General features: G+C 43.3%; 1 protein-coding gene across 1 annotated transcript in view; it reads left to right on the top strand.

Moving 5' to 3' along the window:
* LOC117511426 (IQ motif and SEC7 domain-containing protein 2-like) overlaps nucleotides 1-22,559 on the top strand; it is a 149,320-nt gene that overhangs the window by 47,796 nt on the left and 78,965 nt on the right. Inside the window, 2 exon segments of the mRNA XM_034171454.1 lie at nucleotides 13,391-13,530; nucleotides 13,663-13,788. Coding sequence (XP_034027345.1) covers nucleotides 13,391-13,530; nucleotides 13,663-13,788 — 266 coding nt within the window.

The raw sequence follows: 22,559 nt of genomic DNA, 5'->3' as shown, positions 1-22,559 counted from the left end.
AGGGGACAACTTGGCAATAAGGTGACCAAACCCCAGAAGAAGACAGCAAGAAAAATAAAAGAGTATAACCTAAACTAGCACAGAACTGACAATGGCTAAAGTATAAATGTAAATACAATAAACAATACTAAAATAGCAACACAAGCTATTGACTGAACAGAAAATAAATGATGAACAGAAAACAAAACCAGGTACTACAGAATACAGAATGACTAAACAACAGATAGATGATGAACAGAGAATGAAACCAGTAACAAAAGCATTACACAAAGAAAAACAAACAGAATCAATAAAAAGACTGACAAAATGACAAAAGTATAATCATATGAAAAATAAAACAGTAGAATTCTCAGAGGAAGCCTGGATATGAGTAAGGGCCCCGTCACACATAGTATGAATAAGTACAACTCGGGCGACTCACGGCAGAAAACTTTGTATGAGCAAACCACACAAACATCAAGCCGACAGACAGCCATGCACAATCCCGATGCGATGGTTCATGCACGCAACGGTGTCTTTCAAACAGGAACACAGTGCGAGCAGCTCCACCACATCATGCCGCTGATGTGGAAAACAACAGAGGTGGGACGAAGTCCCCAGCAAGTCACTCTCAAGTCATGAATCGGCAAGTCACAAGTCTCAAGTCATAATGACCACCAATTGTTTGCAAGCTGACTTGAGAATTCTGACTTGGGACTTGAGACTTGCTGATTCATGACTTGACAGTGACTTCATCCCACCTCTGGAAAACAATAAAATAAAAACCAGCTGTATAATTAGTGAATATCACTGGGCTGATATAAATAATACATAAAAGGGGACACAATACAGAACCCCGCGGTTAAAAAAAAATGTCACTCATGGGATTCGAACCCATAAGCTCTGATTACCACATGGAAACTTTACCACTGTTCTACCATTGCTTGCCCATAATCAGTGCGGAAAAATGCCTGAAATCAACAAAGACATGAACGAGGTGCACTGTGTGTGCAAAGGCAAAAGATGTTTTATATATTTCCACGTGAGGACAGCAGGCAGAGACACGCATCTCACAGAGGAATGTTGTAAGTTCATGTCCTTCCAAACACAAAATGTGTCCTCCAGCTGGGAGGTCCAGGAGCAGAGATCTTTACAGCCGCGGCTGTGAGCACACACGTCTGTTCAGTGCTCAGACCAACATTTCACTCTGTGTTATGTGGTCATTCATTTTCATTATTTGTTATGTCATTGCGTATGTAGGTATTGTCATAGTTATTTATATAACTGTCCTGCCGGTGGTTTCTGTGTTTGTAATGTGTGCATTGAGTTGTCATCCAGCTGTCAGTGTGCTGTGATCAGCTGACAGACCCCTCCCCATGCTGTGTGTGATTAGACCTCACTGTCTGGCCCCCATGTGGTCAGATCTGGACATGCATATAAGCATTTTATGCAAGTGTGCCCCCCGGTACTCCAGATACCAGATATGTTGGGGGGAGCGGGGGGAACGACGCACACGTGAAACACATGCACCACATGTGTATGGCTTTTTGCAACTCCACAGTTGTGGGGCACTTAGACAAATTTCAGATCCAGCTTGGCAATGATTGTCTGCTGACCATTTTCATGATGATAGCATGAATGGCCACACATTTTCTAAGTGCCAAACGAGCAGTGTTAGATGTTAGTGTGTGTCAGCTGGAATTTGGCTGACATCTGCTGCGACAGGGCTCGATGGGCTCTATGGGCTCTCACGGCGCACAATCTGTTTTTCAGCCGCTGGTGTGCACAAATAGTTGTAGCAACAGGTGTACGAGGCATTGGAAGCATCTACGATTTTACATGTTTTGGAGTGAAGGAGCCCTAAGGGATAAACCCAGACATGAACCCTGGGACAGGGCAGAACCTGACATCACTCCCCCCAAAGGCATCCAACACGGATGGCTAACAGAACCACCCCCCAAAATCCAGAGAGCGGCAACCATGCAGACAGACAAATACGGGTGGGATTGAGGGGGAACGGAGGAGGGCAACAAGGCCAAAGAAAACAGGCAATGACCCACAGAAACCACCCATGAGGTGGGTGACAGTACGGCAGATGACCAATACCAAAAATATGGGTGACCGGAAACACAGGCATGAACAGGTGACAAAAATCAGTAAGCCCAACAGACGGGCAGCTCTATGGCAATTGTAGGGTCAAGTGAACACCAGGGGACCGGTCCGTGGGGAGGGTTAGGGGAGATGAGACCTAAAGACCCAAGCAACAAACAGAGGGAGAAGTGGGCCTGCTTAGCAACCCCATGCACAAAACGGGGCACCCAGTGACATGAATGAGCAGCCCACAAGACATGGACAAATCAATAAAACAATAGAGAGGAAGATGGATGGTCGACAGAAACAGAAAATAGAAACCAAATAATGCCGGAAACAAGTACGCAAGAAAACCAAGACCTAAAATGCCAAAGGTTACCAAAAGAAAAATAATTTTAAAAAAATTGAGGAAGGAAATAAAAAGGAATCCACTGAGCTAAAACCCTATGAGGACCAAGGAAAGCGATGGTACTGAGGAGGGATTAAGGCATACAAAAAATGAACAACCACCAAAAGGAAATGTTGTGGGGACTGTGGAGAATGAGTGTACAAATGTGGAAGGCAAAACATACAGAAACTGACTAAACTTATGCAGAGGACAATCAGCCACCGAAAATTCAAAAATGGACCTGGAAGACACATTAAACACTTGAGAATTTGGAGAGATGACTTGTTCAAAACGTGAACTGTGTTGGTGCCAGGGACACAAAATTACCCAAAACCACCATAACAATGACATAATCATCACTAGCTGGATGGCGTATGTATGCAGAAACCAAGCCAACAATTTAAAGCTAATATATCATTTTGATCAAGGAGTGCTGAACACCAAAACGACATAGAGACAGACAAGAACAAAAAATAATTGGTGACAGTAATATCAGTGATCAGGTGATGTAATATGTGAACAGACCAGTCTCCCATCACGAAATTATTCAAATTTTCGTGACAGGGTTTTTTTAAACTCGCTATTACTAACCCTATTCCGACCCCCTAACCTTAACCATAACCTAACCCTACTCCTTCCCCCAACCCTAACCATAACCCGACTCCTCCCCCCCCCCCCCCCCCCCCCCCGCTTCACTGTTGATTTCGTGCAGCCATCATGGAATGTATTAGAATGAATTTGTGCTGCCATGATGAAAATGAGGCGCTTTTCATGACAATATCACAAACCAATAGATTAATGTATATTTTGTGCTGCTGAATCATGACATGCCATGAGAATGGGTTGTATGTGAAACACCAAAAGGCAGAATCCCCACTATACAACATACTAGGACAAATGCCAACACATAAACAAGCAGTGACAGTAACAGTCTGTTGTCTAATTAGTGAAGATCCATACACCTTTTCCAGGACACCAGAGTATTGAACCCCTTGGAAACACCAAGAAATTAATTGTGGTGATGCCCATAAACACCAGACTATCCACATACAGAGACCCAGATCACAGCTGAAAGTCCAATCAGTACTGTGGCTGGTGTTTTGGGCCAAGTCCCAAGTACAGAACATATGACATGGATCACTCCGGCATGACAGGAGCCACATGGGCGAGGGCACATACCTTGATGAAAAGGGGTCCAGGATGCAGAGCCGCAGGGGAAACAAGGAGAACTAGGACAGCAGAAAGGCCCATGGGCCAGGGAGGGCACCCACCTGGGCCACTGGAGCAGTCGAACAAACCGCTGGGGGAGCAGACCAGGTGCAACCCTGACACACCCGCCCAGACACCCCCTCCCCCACGGAGGCACAGGAAGCACCCCAGCACATAAGGGGAAACATGAGGGGCACCATCACCAGCCCACAGGGAGGCACCCCGGCATCACACCACATGAGCCACAAACCCACAGGGGAGGAGCGAGCAATGAGGGGTATGAGGACCGAGGACCCAGCACACCCAATCCACAAACCTGGGCAGGGGCCGCCGAGCTGACAAGGGCGAGACCCGGCCCCCAGATGAGGGGCAGAACCAATACGTCCATAGCCAGTCTGCACAGGACAGACCCAACCTAAGATTCCCCAAACACAACTAGCAGGACCCCCCATGACACCCCCCAGTCCCCAACCCATACACCAATGCCCAAGGCCAGGAGACCTGTTATGGTTGAAACCCAAACGAGAATGGAAGGATCCAAATGTGGGAGTCTGAAGTGCCAAAAATAAACATCTAATTTATTGTACAGAAAATGCTGAACTGAAATACAGGCTGAAATTGCCAATTAGCAAGGAAGCCCAGAGCTTGGAGACACAGGCTGGGACGGAACCAATGGCGCAACAGGGAACTGCAGTCAGATAGAAACCATGCCAGAGATGTGGAACCAGATGTGACCAGAATGGATGTTGGGGTTGGAAACCCAAGCCAGGGAACAAGGTGGATGGTGATGCTGGAGACCAGAGCCAGGTGGCCACCCTCTGGGATGACGCAGTGCAGGATCACTGAGGAGGAAACAAGGCCACAGGTAAGTAGCGTAGGAAAGCACAAGATCACAAGCACTGCGCTGGAATGCAAAGAACTATATTTTAGCAAATAGAGGGGCCAGATACTGCATGGTGAAAACTGAGTTACTCGCAAAGTTGGAAGTGTTGAACCGGGGTTTATATACAGCTGTAGATGATGAGCCACAGGTGAGGTGATCAGCTCCGCAGCATGCCACCTGGAACACACACAGAGAGGGAGAAGGCAGGACCAAGCAGGAACCAAGGCAGCACACAACAAGACCACCCAAGCAAGAGCGGAACAGCATCCCCAGCCAAAACCACAGCCCCCAACCCCCCAAAAGAAGTCCCCCCCCCCACAGTGATATCACAAGTGCCCCACCGCAACACCCACCACCCCACCAGGCTACAGTGCCCTGAGCCCCACAGGCTCCAGGCCACAAGACCACAACAGGACAGGACAAACAGTCCCCACAACACACCATGTCCCCATCCACCCGAGGTTGGCCCCACATGCCACATTGTCCCTAAGTGACAGACTCACACTTGGTATTATAATTAATCTCCCTTGCTGCGTGTGTGTGTCCCTCGGTGAGCAAGAATAAAGTGTTGATTTAAAAGCAAGGCAGGAACGGCAGGTGGCAGACAGCCGTGGGAGGCGTGGGTCGAATTTTGAGGAAAAAAGTGAATTTACTCCACTTTGGAATATGGCTGTAACATAAAATGTTTAAAAAGTAAGTGCTGTGAATACTTTCTGGATGCACCGTGCGTGTTTATATATGTATATACGAGGACTATTAGAAAAGTATCCGACCTTATTTTTTTCAAAAACCATATGGATTTGAATCACGTGTGATTACATCAGACATGCTTGAACCCTCGTGGGCATGCAAGAGTTTTTTTCACGCCTGTCCGTTACGTCATTCGCCTGTGGGCAGTCTTTGAGTGAGGAGTGGCCCACCCTCTCGTCGATTTTTTCATTGTTTAGGAATGGCTCAGAGACTGCTGCTTTGTTTGATCAAATTTTTTTCAAAACTGTAAGGCACAACTGAGTGAACACCATTCGATAAATTCAGCTGGTTTTCGGTAAAAAGTTTAACGGCTGATGAGAGATTTTGGTCTGGTAGTGTCGCCGTAAGGACGGCCCACGGTGCCTGACGGCGATCTGCGCTTCGAGGCAGCAGTGTCTCGCCGTTTCAAGTTGAAAACTTCCACATTTCAGGCTCTGTTGACCCAGGAAGTCGTCAGAGAACAGAGAACTTTCAGAAGAAGTCGGCATGAGGAGTTTATTCGGACATTCCATTGTTAACGGACATTTTGTAATGAAAGAACGTGCGGGCAGAGTCGCATGTCGGGCCGGACCCGAACGCGGGGGGTCGCGACAGGAAAAACACCTCCGTTGGAAACCTTAACGGGCAAGTTGGAACATGCCCAAGCTGTTAAACAATTTCTCAGTTACTCACTTGTTGAAAGCCATCAAAATGAATTTTACAAATGGTTTTCAACACGGAGGTGTTTTTCCTGTCGTGCCGCACACAGATTCGCCGAGTCGTCACGGAAACGACTCGGCAAATTTGTGCGCATGTCTTTCATTACAAAATGTCCTTAAACAGTGGAATGTCCACATAAAGTCCTCATGCCTGCCTCTTCTGAATCTTCTCTGTTCTCTCATGACGTCCTGGGTGAATTAAGCCTTAAATTAGGATGTTTTCAGGTTGAAACAGGCCGACGATGGCGCCTGGAAGCGCTGCGCGACGTCCCGCTCCGTGGGAAGTCCTTACACCGACAGAAACACCCCATAATCTCTCATCAGCCGTTAAACTTTTCACTGAAAACCAGCTTAATTTCTCGAAGTGTCCACTCGGATATTCCTCACAGGTGCAGAAAAAATTTTGATAAAACAACGCGCGCCGTCTCAAGCAGCGTGTGAAACAAAGGAATTCAGCTGAGAAGGCGGGACCACATCTCACTCAAGGCCTGCCCACAGGGAAATGATGTCACCGACGCGTGAAAAAACTCATGCATGCGCACGAGGGTTCAACCATGATTGGTGTAATCGCACGTCATTCAAATCCATATAGTTTTTTTAAAAAATAAAAAGGTAGGATACTTTTCTGATAGACCTCATATGTATATATATATATATATATATATATATATATACACACACACATTTTTTTGAGACTATATTTGTGAGTCTCAGTATTGTGATCTGTCCCTTGTTGGTTGTCTTTGTGATCTGTCCCCTGTTTGTGTCCTATTCAGTTCTCTTTCCACATGTGCTGGTCATGTTGCTTCCTGTTTTTGCACTCTTTGGCATCTTTGAGGTCCACCTTAGTTGTTAGTGGTTTATGGGTTTTTTACCTTGTGTTTTGGTATTTGGTTTTAGTATGTATTCTACTCACCCCCAGGGCTCTTTTGAGGTTTGTGTCAGTTTGTGTTTGTTAGTTTCTGTGTGTGTTCTTAGGCGGGTCTTTGTCACCCAGTCTCCCCTACACAGCTGCGCCACATTTCCTGATCACACCACCTGTCGTTTGTCAGTTTGCTTGTGTTACTATTTTAGTACTGCATTTTTCTCCTTTGAGTCGTAGGATTATTCTTTGACACCCCCATTTGTAGATGTTCGTGAAGTTTCAGTATTATTGTTGCTGCCTTCAACTGCCTGAGTCTGTTTGAGTTCTGCAGTAACTCTTGTGTTTGTGTTTGGATTCTTTGAGTTTGTTGGACTGGACTGGATACCGATAATCAAATCACCTTTGTTTTCCCATTATTTCCTGTGTGGTTACTGCGTGCATCTTTAGAGTTCATTCTGAAACTGCTTTCACATCCAAATGTAACACTCAGGTCCCGGAAGAAACATGATCTGGTTTACAGGCCTCCCCAATCAAGGAATCAGCAAGCTAGTAGTTACAAGAACAAGCCAATGAGGGCTTTTTTCTTACATGTTCATCATCATTGCAGAGCAGGAAAAGCAAAGCAAAACAAAAAAGAAAAAAATGCATGTGACCAAACAATGGGTCATACACGGGTTAACCTCTGTTGGACGTTCTTGGAATAGCAGAGCTGAAAGAAAAAGACATGTGCCAAATGGATGCAGACCTGCGTTCTTGCTGCTGCACTTGGCAGTATATGGAGATAAACTCTCTGTTATCTGTGGATTTCTGTGTATTGTCACTTTCTTGACACAGTTAAACAGATTACACTCGCTGGATCTTTTGGAAACAAATGCACATGGAGAGCGGGGAAGAGGGGATGGGGAGGGTCAGCAGTGAGTTCTTATGATGGTTTTGTGACATATGTACTCCACTGCTGTAGGAGGAGCTCCATAAGGAAGAATGCGAACAAAAAATGGAAAACAGTAACAAGTAAAAAAAGGATTGATCAGTCAAGATCAAAGTTAGATAAGAAAGAATAAATATGGCTTTAATGTAATGCAGTTATTTCTTTGATGCTGTTGTTGCCTTTAATCAATGTAATTTATCCCTACCTCATATAGGTACTTCTCACTAGTAGGCCCAGAGAGCAGACTTTAGTCTGCAGTGAAAATCCCCCCAAAGTTCAGTATATGACCAACCTCCTCCCTTTGTTATATAAATGAGCTGAGTCCCTGTGTGCTTTGTATAGGGGACACAGGTTTCAGCAGAGAAAAGCAGCCCATTATTTCTTTGGAATGTGTCAATTAACACTTGAAAGCAGTTTCACTTCGGGACCAACCTCATCCCTTTGTTATACAACTGAGCTGAGAGTTCAACCATAAATAGGGGATGCCTTTCACACAGACCCCAGATTTTACTTCACAATCAATGCATTCAAAAAGGATCAGCACTCAGGAGTCCTTAGCAATGCTACAGAGCATGTCGGACTATGAATCAAATGGTGGAAATGTGTGCGACTTGCATTTCAGAATGAAAATGTCGTCAGTGATTCTTCAAGTGATGAGGATGTGACTGCTCTTGCACGAGTAAATCCTCCCCTCCAAAGATGCACCAGGAGACAGGCGGTCAAGTATGTGATTGATCAGGACAGTTCAAACACAGAGGCTACATCAGATGAGGAGGAAGACACAATGCATGGCAGTCCCCCTCGTAGCAATAAAACAAAAAACTGTTGATTTCAGCATAACACCTGGATCCACAGAGAAGGCGAAAGATGGCACTGTGTGGTTCCGCCACAACGCTGGAGACTATTCTGTTCATGAAACTCCACAGACAGCATTCAGTGGATCTGGAGGGCCAACAGAGTTTGAAAAATGCAAAATCACGACTCACCTTCAAAGCTTTCTGTGTTTGGTGGAAATCAGTATGTTGTTGACCATTGGAGACTGCACAGCCCAGGAGGGCCGCAGAACAAACCCCAGCTGGCAGATGAGCGTCTACTAGCTAATGGTGTTCCTTGCAATCCTTTTCTGAAGGGCTGCCAAGGGCTACATTGGTGCCATGCGATTCATGTGGGCCAATAGATTTGGTAACCCAGATATCAAAGCCATAATGCCCCATAACCACTTTCTTGAAATAAAGCGGTGCCTTCGCTTCGCCAACAAGGACACCTGCAAGGAATGCTTACAAACGGACAAATTTGCAGCAATTTCTGACCTCTGGCAGCAGTTTGTTCAGAAGTGTTTGTCGTCCTACAGTCCAGGGCAGCATGTTAATGTGGATGAGCAATTATTTCCATCAAAGGTTTGTTGTCCCTTTCTGCAGTACATTGCATCCAAGCCTGACAAGTTTGGAACCAAGTTTTGAATTGCAACAGATCTGGACATGAAATACATGTGTAATGCCATCCCTTACTTGGGAAAAGATCCCACTCATCTGGTGGGAGAGAGGCTGTCAGAGAATGTTGTTTTGAAGTTGATGGAACCATTTATGGACCAGTGAAGGACTGTAACTACGGACAATTTCTTCACATCTCAGTCTCTGGCTAAGAGGCTTCTTCAATGAAAAACAACTTTGCTTGGCACCATCAACAGAAATCGTCAGGAGCTACCAGCAACTGCCAAAGAAACCTCGGGCTGCCAGTTGTACTCAACACAGGTATGCAACAAAAAAAGAAATCTGTCTGTCTGAGCACCATACATCAGAAAGTGGAAATTGTGGACACCCGAAAACAAAAAACAAACACTGTTGTTGATTATAACCATTTCAAATGCGGTGTTGATATCATGGAGCAGATATTACGCAACTACTCCGTGTGTGCAGGAACACGGAGATGGCCCATGGTTGTGTTTTACAACCTGTTGGACATGGCTGCCACAAATGCACATGTTTTATACACAGCATGTACAGGATCCATAGAAAGTTGACAATTGTTCAGAATTTCAAAACAGACATTTGCAGAAAAAGGCACTCAGGGAAGAGCGCAAACAGCAGCGTCATGAAATGAGAGTTTCTCAGAAGAAAAAACAGTGCCAGGTGCGCATACGCTGCAGTAATAACAGAAGCACTGAACGTTGTGTGCACTGAACGTTGTGTGCACTGCCGAAAATACACCTGTGGCAAATGTAGGAAAGACACAACTTGGGAACCTAGAAACTGCTAGTTATGGCAACTGTATGCTACATTTGGCTGCTTTGTATAGTCTTTGTATAGTAACAAGCCTTTTCTTTGGGAGAAAGATTTTTTTTTCCTTCATGAAGTTATACCTTCTGTTTGTTGTTATTCCAAGATGAAATGGGTTTTTTTTTGGGGGGGGGGGGGGGGGTGCTAACCCCAGCTCTATGACATTGTGAGCTTAGTACAGTAAATTGTCATTGTAATTGGTGTTTAGCCTACAACCAAATTACCATTCATGAAGGATTTTCATTAGAAATACTTCTGCCCTTCTTAAAAGGACAGGCAGTTATTAAAATAAGTGTTTTAATGACAAATAGAAAACTTATCTTGGATCAAATAATACAACCCCTGGCAATAATTATGGAATCACCGGCCTCGGAGGATGTTCATTTAGTTGTTTAATTTTGTAGAAAAAAAGCAAATCACAGACATGACACAAAACTAAAGTCATTTCAAATGGCAACTTTCTGGCTTTAAGACACACTATAAGAAATCAGGAAAAAAAAATTGTGGCAGTCAGTATCGGTTACTTTTTTAGACCAAGCAGAGGGAAAAAAATATGGACTCACTCAATTCTGAGGAATAAATTATGGAATCACCCTGTAAATTTTCATCCCCAAAACTCACACCTGCATCAAATCAGATCTGTTCGTTAGTCTGCATCTAAAAAGGAGTGATCACACCTTGGAGAGCTGTTGCACCAAGTGGACTGACATGAATCATAGCTCGGACACGAGAGATGTCAGTTGAAACAAAGGAGAGGATTATCAGACTCTTAAAAGAGGGTAAATCATCACGCAATGTTACAAAAGATGTTGGTTGTTCACAGTCAGCTGTGTCTAAATTCTGGACCAAATACAAACAACATGGGAAGGTTGTTAAAGGCAAACATACTGGTAGACCAAGGAAGACATCAAAGCGTCAAGACAGAAAACTTAAAGCAATATGTCTCAAAAATCGAAAATGCACAACAAAACAAATGAGGAACGAATGGGAGGAAACTGGAGTCAACGTCTGTGACCGAACTGTAAGAAACCGCCTAAAGAAAATGGGATTTACATACAGAAAAGCTAAATGAAAGCCATCATTAACACCTAAACAGAAAAAAACAAGGTTACAATGGGCTAAGGAAAAGCAATTGTGGACTGTGGATGACTGGATGAAAGTCATATTCAGTGATGAATCTCGAATCTGCATTGGGCAAGGTGATGATGCTGGAACTTTTGTTTGGTGCCGTTCCAATGAGATTTATAAAGATGACTGCCTGAAGAGAACATGTAAATTTCCACGGTCATTGATGATATGGGGCTGCATGTCAAGTAAAGGCACTGGGGCGATGGCTGCCATTACATCATCAATAAATGCACAAGTTTACATTGATATTTTGGACACTTTTCTTATCCCATCAATTGAAAGGATGTTTGGGGATGATGAAATCATTTTTCAAGATGATAATGCATCTTGCCATAGAGCAAAAACTGTGAAAACATTCCTTGCAAAAAGACACATAGGGTCAATGTCATGGCCTGCAAATAGTCCGGGCAGTGGTGGCAGACAAACTGAGAAGTGATCTCCAGCGCTCAGGCTCAATCAGACACAACAGAGGAATGTGGCCTGGACATAAGCGTCAGAGAGAAAAGCAGCCTCTCGTTTCTTTGGAGTGTGCCAATTAATACTTGAAGGCCCAGACAGTTTCACTTGAGCTGCATGTTAATTCCTCTCCAAATGTTAGCATACAGAGAGGAATTAACATGTTTTGCAAAGAGGAGGGGGCATGCAGCAGAAACAAAAGTCTCTGGGCCAACAGGTGTAATATACCGCCATGTGCATGATTTGTTTTGCATGAATTTTCCAAGCTTGGCCGACTAACATATTTCTGCCTCCTTTGTAACCCATGATGAATTCAGAAAAAAACATTAAATTCATCTACATAACACTGGATAAGCTCAAAGAAAGTAGAAATAAATACAAACCCTGAAACACAACAGTATCCTGCTGATTTTACTTCTCCTATGTTGTACGAGGTCTATTAGAAAAGTATCCGACCTTATTATTTTTTCCAAAAACCATATGGATTTGAATCACGTGTGATTACGTCAGACAAGCTTGAACCCTTGTGCGCATGCGTGAGTTTTTCCACGCCTGTCGGTTGCGTCATTCGCCTGTGAGCAGGCTTTGAGTGAGGAGTGGTCCAGCCCCCTCGTCGGATTTTCATTGTCAGGAAATGGCGGAATGATTTGGGCTTTTTTTCCATCAGAATTTTTTCAGAAACTGTTAGAGACTGGCAGCTGGAAACCATTAGTAAAATTTATTCGGCTTTCGGTGAAAATGTTACGGGCTTGGTAGAGAATAAGGAGTGTTACTGTCTCTTTAAGGACGGCCCGCAGCGGCTGTGGGGCGCGCCGCTCTCCGAAGCCGCCATCAACAGGCTGAACGACCATTTCATTTCTATACGGTTGGCTGTCTGGATCCATGACCATCGTGTGCCATTTCTCTGGTTATCACAAGAGCTGGACATCAAACATTTTCCGGCAGATTTCATTTTTAACAAGAGATTTTGTCATGGAAAGCCGAGCGGAGGCTTCGCGCGTCACAATGGATTCACTACTGGTGCGAGACAAAACCACCTCCATTTTGGTCTCACAGGACGGCTTTGTGATGGCGTTCAGACAGCTGTCGGTGGTTTTTCCATCGAGTGATTATCCAAGAAATTGTGGATGTGCCTGGACATGCCAGAACATGTCCCGTGAGGCTTCATCACGGCGTTGCTGTGCACCATGCGGCACCACCGCGACACGCGAAGCCTCCGCTCCTCTTTCCATGACAAAAACTCCTGTAACAGTGGAATGTGCCGTTCATTTCCAAACTGGACGCTGTGTTTTATCTGGAACGTCGTCTGACTAGCACAGGAATTGTGAAAAGACGTGGACATCAGCACTTTTTCGGCACATTGAGACAGACATGCGGAGGAATTCCGTGTGGAGGAATTCCGTGCGGAGGAATTCCGTGCGGAGGAATTCCGCGTGTCGCGGCGGTGAAGCCTCGTACTTTACAGTATGGCTGGAGTGTTTTTAAATTCTGACCTCTACCTGGCTACACCTACAACCCTGGATGGCCACCATACATTTTTGTGTCGGTCATGGTACACTGGAGCTGGACTCTAAGTGCCATTTAGTCCCCTTAATTTGTACTGATTAGGTCAAAATCGACTACTGGCGCATGGACTATAAGTGATGAATTTCTGTGACAATCAACTTTTCATTTCTCTGGGGAAGATTCACTAATTCCTTTTCCACTGTTTTTAATCTTGCTGTGTCGTTGTTCTTCAGGGGTAGATAATGGCCAAGACATCCCCAGAGACCTCTTGGTGGCCATCTATGGAAGGATCCAGAAATGGGAGCTGAGGACCAATGATGACCATGTGTCCCAAGTCCAGGCTGTGGAAAGGATGATAGTTGGCAAGAAGCCTGTAAGATGCTCTGACATTACAAACATTCTTTGCAGTCATCACACATCTGGAACTTGACTGTGTGTGTGTGTGTGTGTGTGTGTGTGTGTGTGCGTGCGTGCGTGCGTGCGTGCGTGTGTGTGTGTGTCACAGGTTTTGTCTCTGCCTCATCGTCGGTTGGTTTGCTGCTGTCAGTTGTTTGAGGTTCCTGATCCAAACCGATCTCAGCGAAGCAGTGTTCACCAGCGAGAAGTCTTCCTGTTCAATGACCTGCTGATGGTAACCAACCATTCACTGCAGAGCTGTGTGTGTGAGGCAGTGACTTCACAGAACCCAGTTCTCTTTACAGTACAAACAGTGACAACAGAGCAGCAGTGAATAGCACAAGAGATGAATGTCCAGAACACAGCCAGTATCATGAATTTTGGTGGCGTCTGTGGTGACAAGAGACAATGGCCCTCTAGAGAACTTGGTTAGGGGTACAGTTAGGCGTACAGGTAGGAGTAGGTTTAGTCTCAGGCCCACTTCACGCCTGGGGCTGAGTTTGCATCATGCCAACTTCTCCTGTATCTTTCTTCTTCTGCAGTTCATTGGTATACAAATGAGTTCAATGGTATGAATATTTCATGTAGGTAGCAAGTGTTTTTCTTCGAATGCTGTGTTCTTTTTCAGCCATGCATATCGTCCCTTGTTATGTCCAAATAACTCAATTTTAGTTTCATCAGTCCACAGCACCTTATTCCAAAAAAAGCTGGTTTGTCCAAATGTGTTTTAGCATACCTCAAGCAACTCTGTTTGTGGCATGTATGCAGAAAAGGCTTCCTCTGCATTATAGCATCATACAGCATGCGCTGTATAGTGGAACAATGCACAGAGACACTATCTGCAGCAAGATCATGTTGTAGGTTTTTGGAGCAGGTCTGTGGGTTGACTATGACTGTTCTCACCATCATTCACTTCAGCTTATCTGAGATTTTTCATGGCCTGCCACTTCAGGCCTTAACTAGTACTGTGCCTGCGGTCTTCCATTTCTTGACTATGTTCCTCACAGTGGAAACTGACAGCTGAAATTTCTGAAATAGCTTTTTGTATCCTTCCCCTAAACCATGATGTTGAACAGTCTTTGTTTTCAGGTCGTTTGAGAGTTGTTTAGAGGCTCCCATGTTGCCACTCATTAGAAGACATGCAAAGAGGGGAAACATTTGCATTTGGCCACCTTAAATACCCTTTCTCATGATTGGATTCACATTTGTAATGAGGTCAAGTGTCAATGAGCTTACCAAACCAATTTTGTGTTCCAGTAATTAGTGCTAAATGTATTCAAATCAATAAAATGACAAGGGTGCCCAAATTTACGCACCTGCCCAATTTTGTTTAAATAATTATTGCACACTTGAAATTGAAAACATGCACTTTCAATCCTGGTTATAAAATTGAATTCAAAGCATGGTTCTGGCTGTAGATAGGAAGGTATACATTTCTAGCTCTTCTATAGTTCAGTGTGTCATGTGATTTGAGAACTCATTGGTACCACATTCATTCCATTAAGTCTCTGTGACCAGTTGAAGAAATGGATGAACAACAGATATGAAATTTTGATATCCATTCATGTCCTTTTTTGTCTTGTACAAGTCTTTTTCTCATTTGTTGAACATGTTCCTCGTCAGCTTATGTCTGGTGAGCCCATTGGAAAAGCCCATGTCACACCATGACAGATCATGGAAACATATGAGGTGCTGATCTGAATTTTTAGATTTCCATTTGTCCACGAGCAAAATGAGTTGCTTGTCAACTGATGTCCATCGAAAAGTTTTGTGCATGCTCAAAACTTTGACCAGACATGAGGTGGAAAGCTTTTATGCTACCTGCATGTTGGTTTACCATTGTGTCCTTACTTGTTATTTACTTTTATTATACTCGTGGGTTTATATCCTATGGCTGTTTGATGCTTCATTCTGGGCTTCTGACTGGCCAAAGCTCTGGCACAGGGTGTGAATTCTGTATGAGTGAAGACAGGACCTGATGCAGCTGTTCCAAGTCAGACTGAGGAAAAAGTGTGGCTGTGTGCTTTTAAACCTTTTTTATCTGGACCTCAGAGCACCTGGCAGTTTCTCTTGGCAAGGAGTAGACGCTGAGTTGTTGATTTTATCTACATATTATTATATTTTATTGTGCTTCCCCCAGTGCACATACAGTGCCCTCCAAAAGTATTGGAACACTTGGTATTTCACACATTTTAATTTCTTTTTGCCATTTCAATTCAATTCAATTTCAATTTATTTTATTTATATAGCACCAAATCACAGCAATGCTACCTCAAGGAGCTTCACATGAGTAAGGTCTAGCCTTACCAACCCCTGAGCAAGCACACAGGCAACTCCCTCTGACAAAGAAACCTCAAGCAGACCAGACTCAAAGGGGTGACCCTGTGCTTGGGCCATGTTACAGACACAATTTACAAAACAATTCACAAAATGAATACACAGGAATTTTGCTGGTGCACAGGGCAGTAAGGTTGCTGAAGTAGACACCACTCCCATTTCTGGATGGACTCCTTTTGATGATAATGAGGAAGAAACTTCAAGCAGACCAGACTCAGAGGAAGAAACTTCAAGCAGACCAGACTCAGAGGGGTGACCCACTGCTTCAGCCATTCTAACAGTTACAAGGTTTTTGCAAATTTTACAAAAATGTCTTAACAAACAGAAGAAATGGACAATAGAAACCTAAGAAAAAAAACAGATCAACAAAAACAGTCCTTAACTGAAATTAAGAAGCAGTCCATTTTGGGTCTTTCATCTTAGTGTGTCAAATTTCACAATTCCACGTGGGGCTTCCAACACAGGCAGGGCATCCTGATGTCAGTCCAGTGCCCTGGAGAGCCAGGCCAGCATCTGTTGAAGGTCTCAGCAGTGCCATCAGTGGGCCTGTTCCCATTGCAGAGTCCATTCCAAATGCAGACTGCAGTGTGCTGCATCTGCTTCAGGCATGGCATGTCGCAGTCAGTCTGGCACCCTGCAGTCTGTAGCAGTCAGTCTTGTAGTCCTATGCGATGCTATATGCACCTCAGACAGAGTGAAACAGAGATGAATCAGTTGTCTGGAAAAACTACCCTTAAGATATAATTCATCAGCATTAAGTCAATTTTTCAATTCAATTTCAATACCCGGCGTCAAAATGCATAGAAAACTGCTATTTACTGGCGACCGGTTATATCAGTGTTGTCGACCTGAATCATCTGGTTCACACGATAGGATTTTAAAATTATCTGTAGGTTTCCAAAACCTGAGAGACCACACATGTGGAGATAAAAAAAATCATAGATCTGACAGGTTTGGTCGTACAATTTGGCTTCAATTGAAAATAAAGGAAAGAAATTGAATTAAGTCAACAGGAAAGCAGAGAAAATACTAATGTGATCATCAGCGCTGGCCCTAAGCTTCACTAACAGATGCAGAATTTAGATAAAGTTGAGGCCGAGACTTGTTTCATTACTATTAAAATTAATTTAAAAGGATAAGAAGCATAGTACCATACTATGCCAGTATGGTAGCCATACAGGAGGGAGAATAAATGCATCTTAAGTCTGGACTTGAAAGTCTCTGCAGAATCTGACTGTTAATTGCAGTAGGGAGATCATTCCGCAGAACAGGTGCAGAATAAGAGAAGGCTCTGTAGCCCACATACTTTTTATTTAGTGAAGAGATGCCAAAATGGGTGTAATGTGGTCAAACGTTCTGCTTCCTTTCAAGGGTCTGGCAGCAGCATTTTGAACCAGTTGGAGGCTCCTAATGCTGGACTGCAGTAAATCAGACAATAGAACATTGCAGGAGTCCAGTCTAGAAGAAACAAATGCATGGATCAGGGTCTCAGCATCAGCCATAGACAGGATGGGCTATGTTTCGCAGATAGAACAAAGCAGTCCTCATAAAATCTCTATTGTGGAGGTGAAAGGACAACGTAGGATCAAAAATTACCCCAAGGTTCCTCACTTTGTCAGTGTGATGTATGACACACAAGCCTAGGTTAAGCATTAGCTGGTCAAACTGATGCCGATGTCTTGCTGGACCAAGAACCATCATTTCAGTGTTGTCCAAGTTTAAAAGTAAGATATTGCTGGAAATCCAGCTTTTCGCTGACACAAGGCAATCTTCTAAGGATTTTATGTGTATGAAATTATCAGGAGTTATTGGCATGTATAACTGAGTATCATCAGCATAGCAATGAAAGGTAATCCCAAGTGTGCCCAGTAAGTGCTATATGAATGGAGAAAAGCAGAAGGCCTAACACGGATTCCTGTGGAACCCCATTTCATGTCACCAAGGTTAGAGGTAAGGCTGTTGTAAAAAACACGGTGAGAATGACTGGTCAGGTATGACATCAACCATGCAAGGACATTGTCAGTAATCCTAAAATAATTCTCCATCATATCGAGTAGAATATGATGATCCATGGTATCAAATGCAACACTAAGATCTAACAGCACCAGAACCATAGTGGTGTCAAAATCCATTTCAAGCAGAAGATCATTCACCACTTTAGTCAGAGCTGTCTCCGTGGAGTGATATTTTCCAAAAGCAAACTGCAGTGGCTCGAAAAGATCATTCTCAGTAAGGTGGTCCACAAGCTGCTGTGAAACCACTTTTTCCAGAATTTTAGAACATTTTGATAGATTTGATATCAGCCTATAATTTTTCAATACGGAAGAGTCAAGATTAGATTTCTTAAGAAATGGTTTAATCACTGCAGATTTGAAACATTTAGGAACAGAACCCAAGGCTTGTGGCAGATTAATAATTACAACATGGTCGGCCCAAGAGTGGGCCACAGCTCCTTAAACAGTTTTGTTGGTATTAGATCAAATAAGCAGGTTGTGCTTTTAGCAGACGTTACAAGTTTTGTCAGCATGCCGAGTGAGATACTATCAAATTCTGTAAATCTATGTAATACCTCAGTAATGACACCCACCTCAATAGCAGGGTGTAATGGCCGGGTTAAGGCATGCTGGGATATGTTTAACCTAATGTCATCTATTTTCTTCTCAAAGTAATCTAAGAAATCTTGGGCTGTAAAAGGAGAGTGACTCACAGGTGGTTGTCCATGAATAAATTGTTACCACCATGTTGAACAAGAACTTTGAATTACGCTTGTTTTTGTTGATCAAATCAGAGTAATAGGTTCACTTTGTAGCCAGTAGTGCATGCTTATAGTCTAAAGCGGCTGCCTTTCTCTGGCGTTCAGCTGAGAGGCGCCTGTTTAGGCCTCTACTGGTGGTTGGCTCTCACTGCGGTATTGTATCACTTCCTGTTCCGGAGCACAGCGGTGTTTTTCTGTATCTGTTAGCTGTTTACTCTGCGCAGTTAGATTGATCTAGTTATCTAGATTACGATTTGTTTCCCAGTGTAATCTTTACGTGCCTTAACTAAAGCACTCCTTCTGCTGAATCACCTATAAATTATTTACACATTATTCACTTTGCGTGTTTTTAGGAATCCGCTAGCTTAGCGTAGCTACTAGCTCTTAGCCGATTTAGCATGGCGGCTTCTCCTGTCTCTCCCGCACTTTTCTGCTCTGGGTGTGAAATGTTTAGTTATTCCTTGGCCTCCTTTAGCAGTAATGGTACTTGTAATAAGTGTAGCTTATTCGTAGCTTTGGAGGCCAGGCTGGGCGAATTGGAGACTCGGCTCCGCACCGTGGAAAATTCTACAGTTAGCCAGGCCCCTGTAGTCGGTGCAGACCAAGGTAGCTTAGCCGCCGTTAGTTACCCCCTGGCAGATCCCGAGCAGCCGGGAAAGCAGGCTGACTGGGTGACTGTGAGGAGGAAGCGTAGCCCTAAACAGAAGCCCCGTGTACACCGTCAACCCGTTCACATCTCTAACCGTTTTTCCCCACTCGACGACACACCCGCCGAGGATCAAACTCTGGTTATTGGCGACTCTGTTTTGAGAAATGTGAAGTTAGCGACACCAGCAACCATAGTCAATTGTCTTCCGGGGGCCAGAGCAGGCGACATTGAAGGAAATTTGAAACTGCTGGCTAAGGCTAAGTGTAAATTTGGTAAGATTGTAATTCACGTCGGCAGTAATGACACCCGGTTACGCCAATCGGAGGTCACTAAAATTAACATTAAATCGGTGTGTAACTTTGCAAAAACAATGTTGGACTCTGTAGTTTTCTCTGGGCCCCTCCCCAATCGGACCGGGAGCGACATGTTTAGCCGCATGTTCTCCTTGAATTGCTGGCTGTCTGAGTGGTGTCCAAAAAATGAGGTGGGCTTCATAGATAATTGGCAAAGCTTCTGGGGAAAACCTGGTCTTGTTAGGAGAGACGGCATCCATCCCACTTTGGATGGAGCAGCTCTCATTTCTAGAAATCTGGCCAATTTTCTTAAATCCTCCAAACCGTGACTATCCAGGGTTGGGACCAGGAAGCAGAGTTGTAGTCTTACACACCTCTCTGCAGCTTCTCTCCCCCTGCCATCCCCTCATTACCCCATCCCCGTAGAGACGGTGCCTGCTCCCAGACTACCAATAACCAGCAAAAATCTATTTAATCATAAAAATTCAAAAAGAAAAAATAATATAGCACCTTCAACTGCACCACAGACTAAAACAGTTAAATGTGGTCTATTAAACATTAGGTCTCTCTCTTCTAAGTCCCTGTTGGTAAATGATATAATAATTGATCAACATATTGATTTATTCTGCCTAACAGAAACCTGGTTACAGCAGGATGAATATGTTAGTTTAAATGAGTCAACACCCCCGAGTCACACTAACTGTCAGAATGCTCGTAGCACGGGCCGGGGCGGAGGATTAGCAGCAATCTTCCATTCCAGCTTATTAATTAATCAAAAACCCAGACAGAGCTTTAATTCATTTGAAAGCTTGTCTCTTAGTCTTGTCCATCCAAATTGGAAGTCCCAAAAACCAGTTTTATTTGTTATTATCTATCGTCCACCTGGTCGTTACTGTGAGTTTCTCTGTGAATTTTCAGACCTTTTGTCTGACTTAGTGCTTGGCTCAGATAAGATAATTATAGTGGGCGATTTTAACATCCACACAGATGCTGAGAATGACAGCCTCAACACTGCATTTAATCTATTATTAGACTCTATTGGCTTTGCTCAAAAAGTAAATGAGTCCACCCACCACTTTAATCATATCTTAGATCTTGTTCTGACTTATGGTATGGAAATAGAAGACTTAACAGTATTCCCTGAAAACTCCCTTCTGTCTGATCATTTCTTAATAACATTTACATTTACTCTGATGGACTACCCAGCAGTAGGGAATAAGTTTCATTACACTAGAAGTCTTTCAGAAAGCACTGTAACTAGGTTTAAGGATATGATTCCTTCTTTATGTTCTCTAATGCCATATAACAACACAGTGCAGAGTAGCTACCTAAACTCTGTAAGGGAGATAGAGTATCTCGTCAATAGTTTTACATCCTCATTGAAGACAACTTTGGATGCTGTAGCTCCTCTGAAAAAGAGAGCTTTAAATCAGAAGTGTCTGACTCCGTGGTATAACTCACAAACTCGTAGCTTAAAGCAGATAACCCGTAAGTTGGAGAGGAAATGGCGTCTCACTAATTTAGAAGATCTTCACTTAGCCTGGAAAAAGAGTCTGTTGCTCTATAAAAAAGCCCTCCGTAAAGCTAGGACATCTTTCTACTCATCACTAATTGAAGAAAATAAGAACAACCCCAGGTTTCTTTTCAGCACTGTAGCCAGGCTGACAAAGAGTCAGAGCTCTATTGAGCTGAGTATTCCATTAACTTTAACTAGTAATGACTTCATGACTTTCTTTGCTAACAAAATTTTAACTATTAGAGAAAAAATTACTCATAACCATCCCAAAGACGTATCGTTATCTTTGGCTGCTTTCAGTGATGCCGGTATTTGGTTAGACTCTTTCTCTCCGATTGTTCTGTCTGAGTTATTTTCATTAGTTACTTCATCCAAACCATCAACATGTTTATTAGACCCCATTCCTACCAGGCTGCTCAAGGAAGCCCTACCATTATTTAATGCTTCGATCTTAAATATGATCAATCTATCTTTGTTAGTTGGCTATGTACCACAGGCTTTTAAGGTGGCAGTAATTAAACCATTACTTAAAAAGCCATCACTTGACCCAGCTATCTTAGCTAATTATAGGCCAATCTCCAACCTTCCTTTTCTCTCAAAAATTCTTGAAAGGGTAGTTGTAAAACAGCTAACTGATCATCTGCAGAGGAATGGTCTATTTGAAGAGTTTCAGTCAGGTTTTAGAATTCATCATAGTACAGAAACAGCATTAGTGAAGGTTACAAATGATCTTCTTATGGCCTTGGACAGTGGACTCATCTCTGTGCTTGTTCTGTTAGACCTCAGTGCTGCTTTTGATACTGTTGACCATAAAATTTTATTACAGAGATTAGAGCATGCCATAGGTATTAAAGGCACTGCGCTGCGGTGGTTTGAATCATATTTGTCTAATAGATTACAATTTGTTCATGTAAATGGGGAATCTTCTTCACAGACTAAAGTTAATTATGGAGTTCCACAAGGTTCTGTGCTAGGACCAATTTTATTCACTTTATATATGCTTCCCTTAGGCAGTATTATTAGACGGTATTGCTTAAATTTTCATTGTTACGCAGATGATACCTAGCTTTATCTATCCATGAAGCCAGAGGACACACACCAATTAGCTAAACTGCAGGATTGTCTTACAGACATAAAGACATGGATGACCTCTAATTTCCTGCTTTTAAACTCAGATAAAACTGAAGTTATTGTACTTGGCCCCACAAATCTTAGAAACATGGTGTCTAACCAGATCCTTACTCTGGATGGCATTACCCTGACCTCTAGTAATACTGTGAGAAATCTTGGAGTCATTTTTGATCAGGATATGTCATTCAAAGCGCATATTAAACAAATATGTAGGACTGCTTTTTTGCATTTACGCAATATCTCTAAAATCAGAAAGGTCTTGTCTCAGAGTGATGCTGAAAAACTAATTCATGCATTTATTTCCTCTAGGCTGGACTATTGTAAT

This window comes from Thalassophryne amazonica, chromosome 6 (assembly GCF_902500255.1).
Source record: "Thalassophryne amazonica chromosome 6, fThaAma1.1, whole genome shotgun sequence".
NCBI lineage: Eukaryota > Metazoa > Chordata > Actinopteri > Batrachoidiformes > Batrachoididae > Thalassophryne > Thalassophryne amazonica.
Note: the sequence above shows the minus strand (reverse complement) of the source record. Positions and strands in the feature narration are given on the sequence as shown.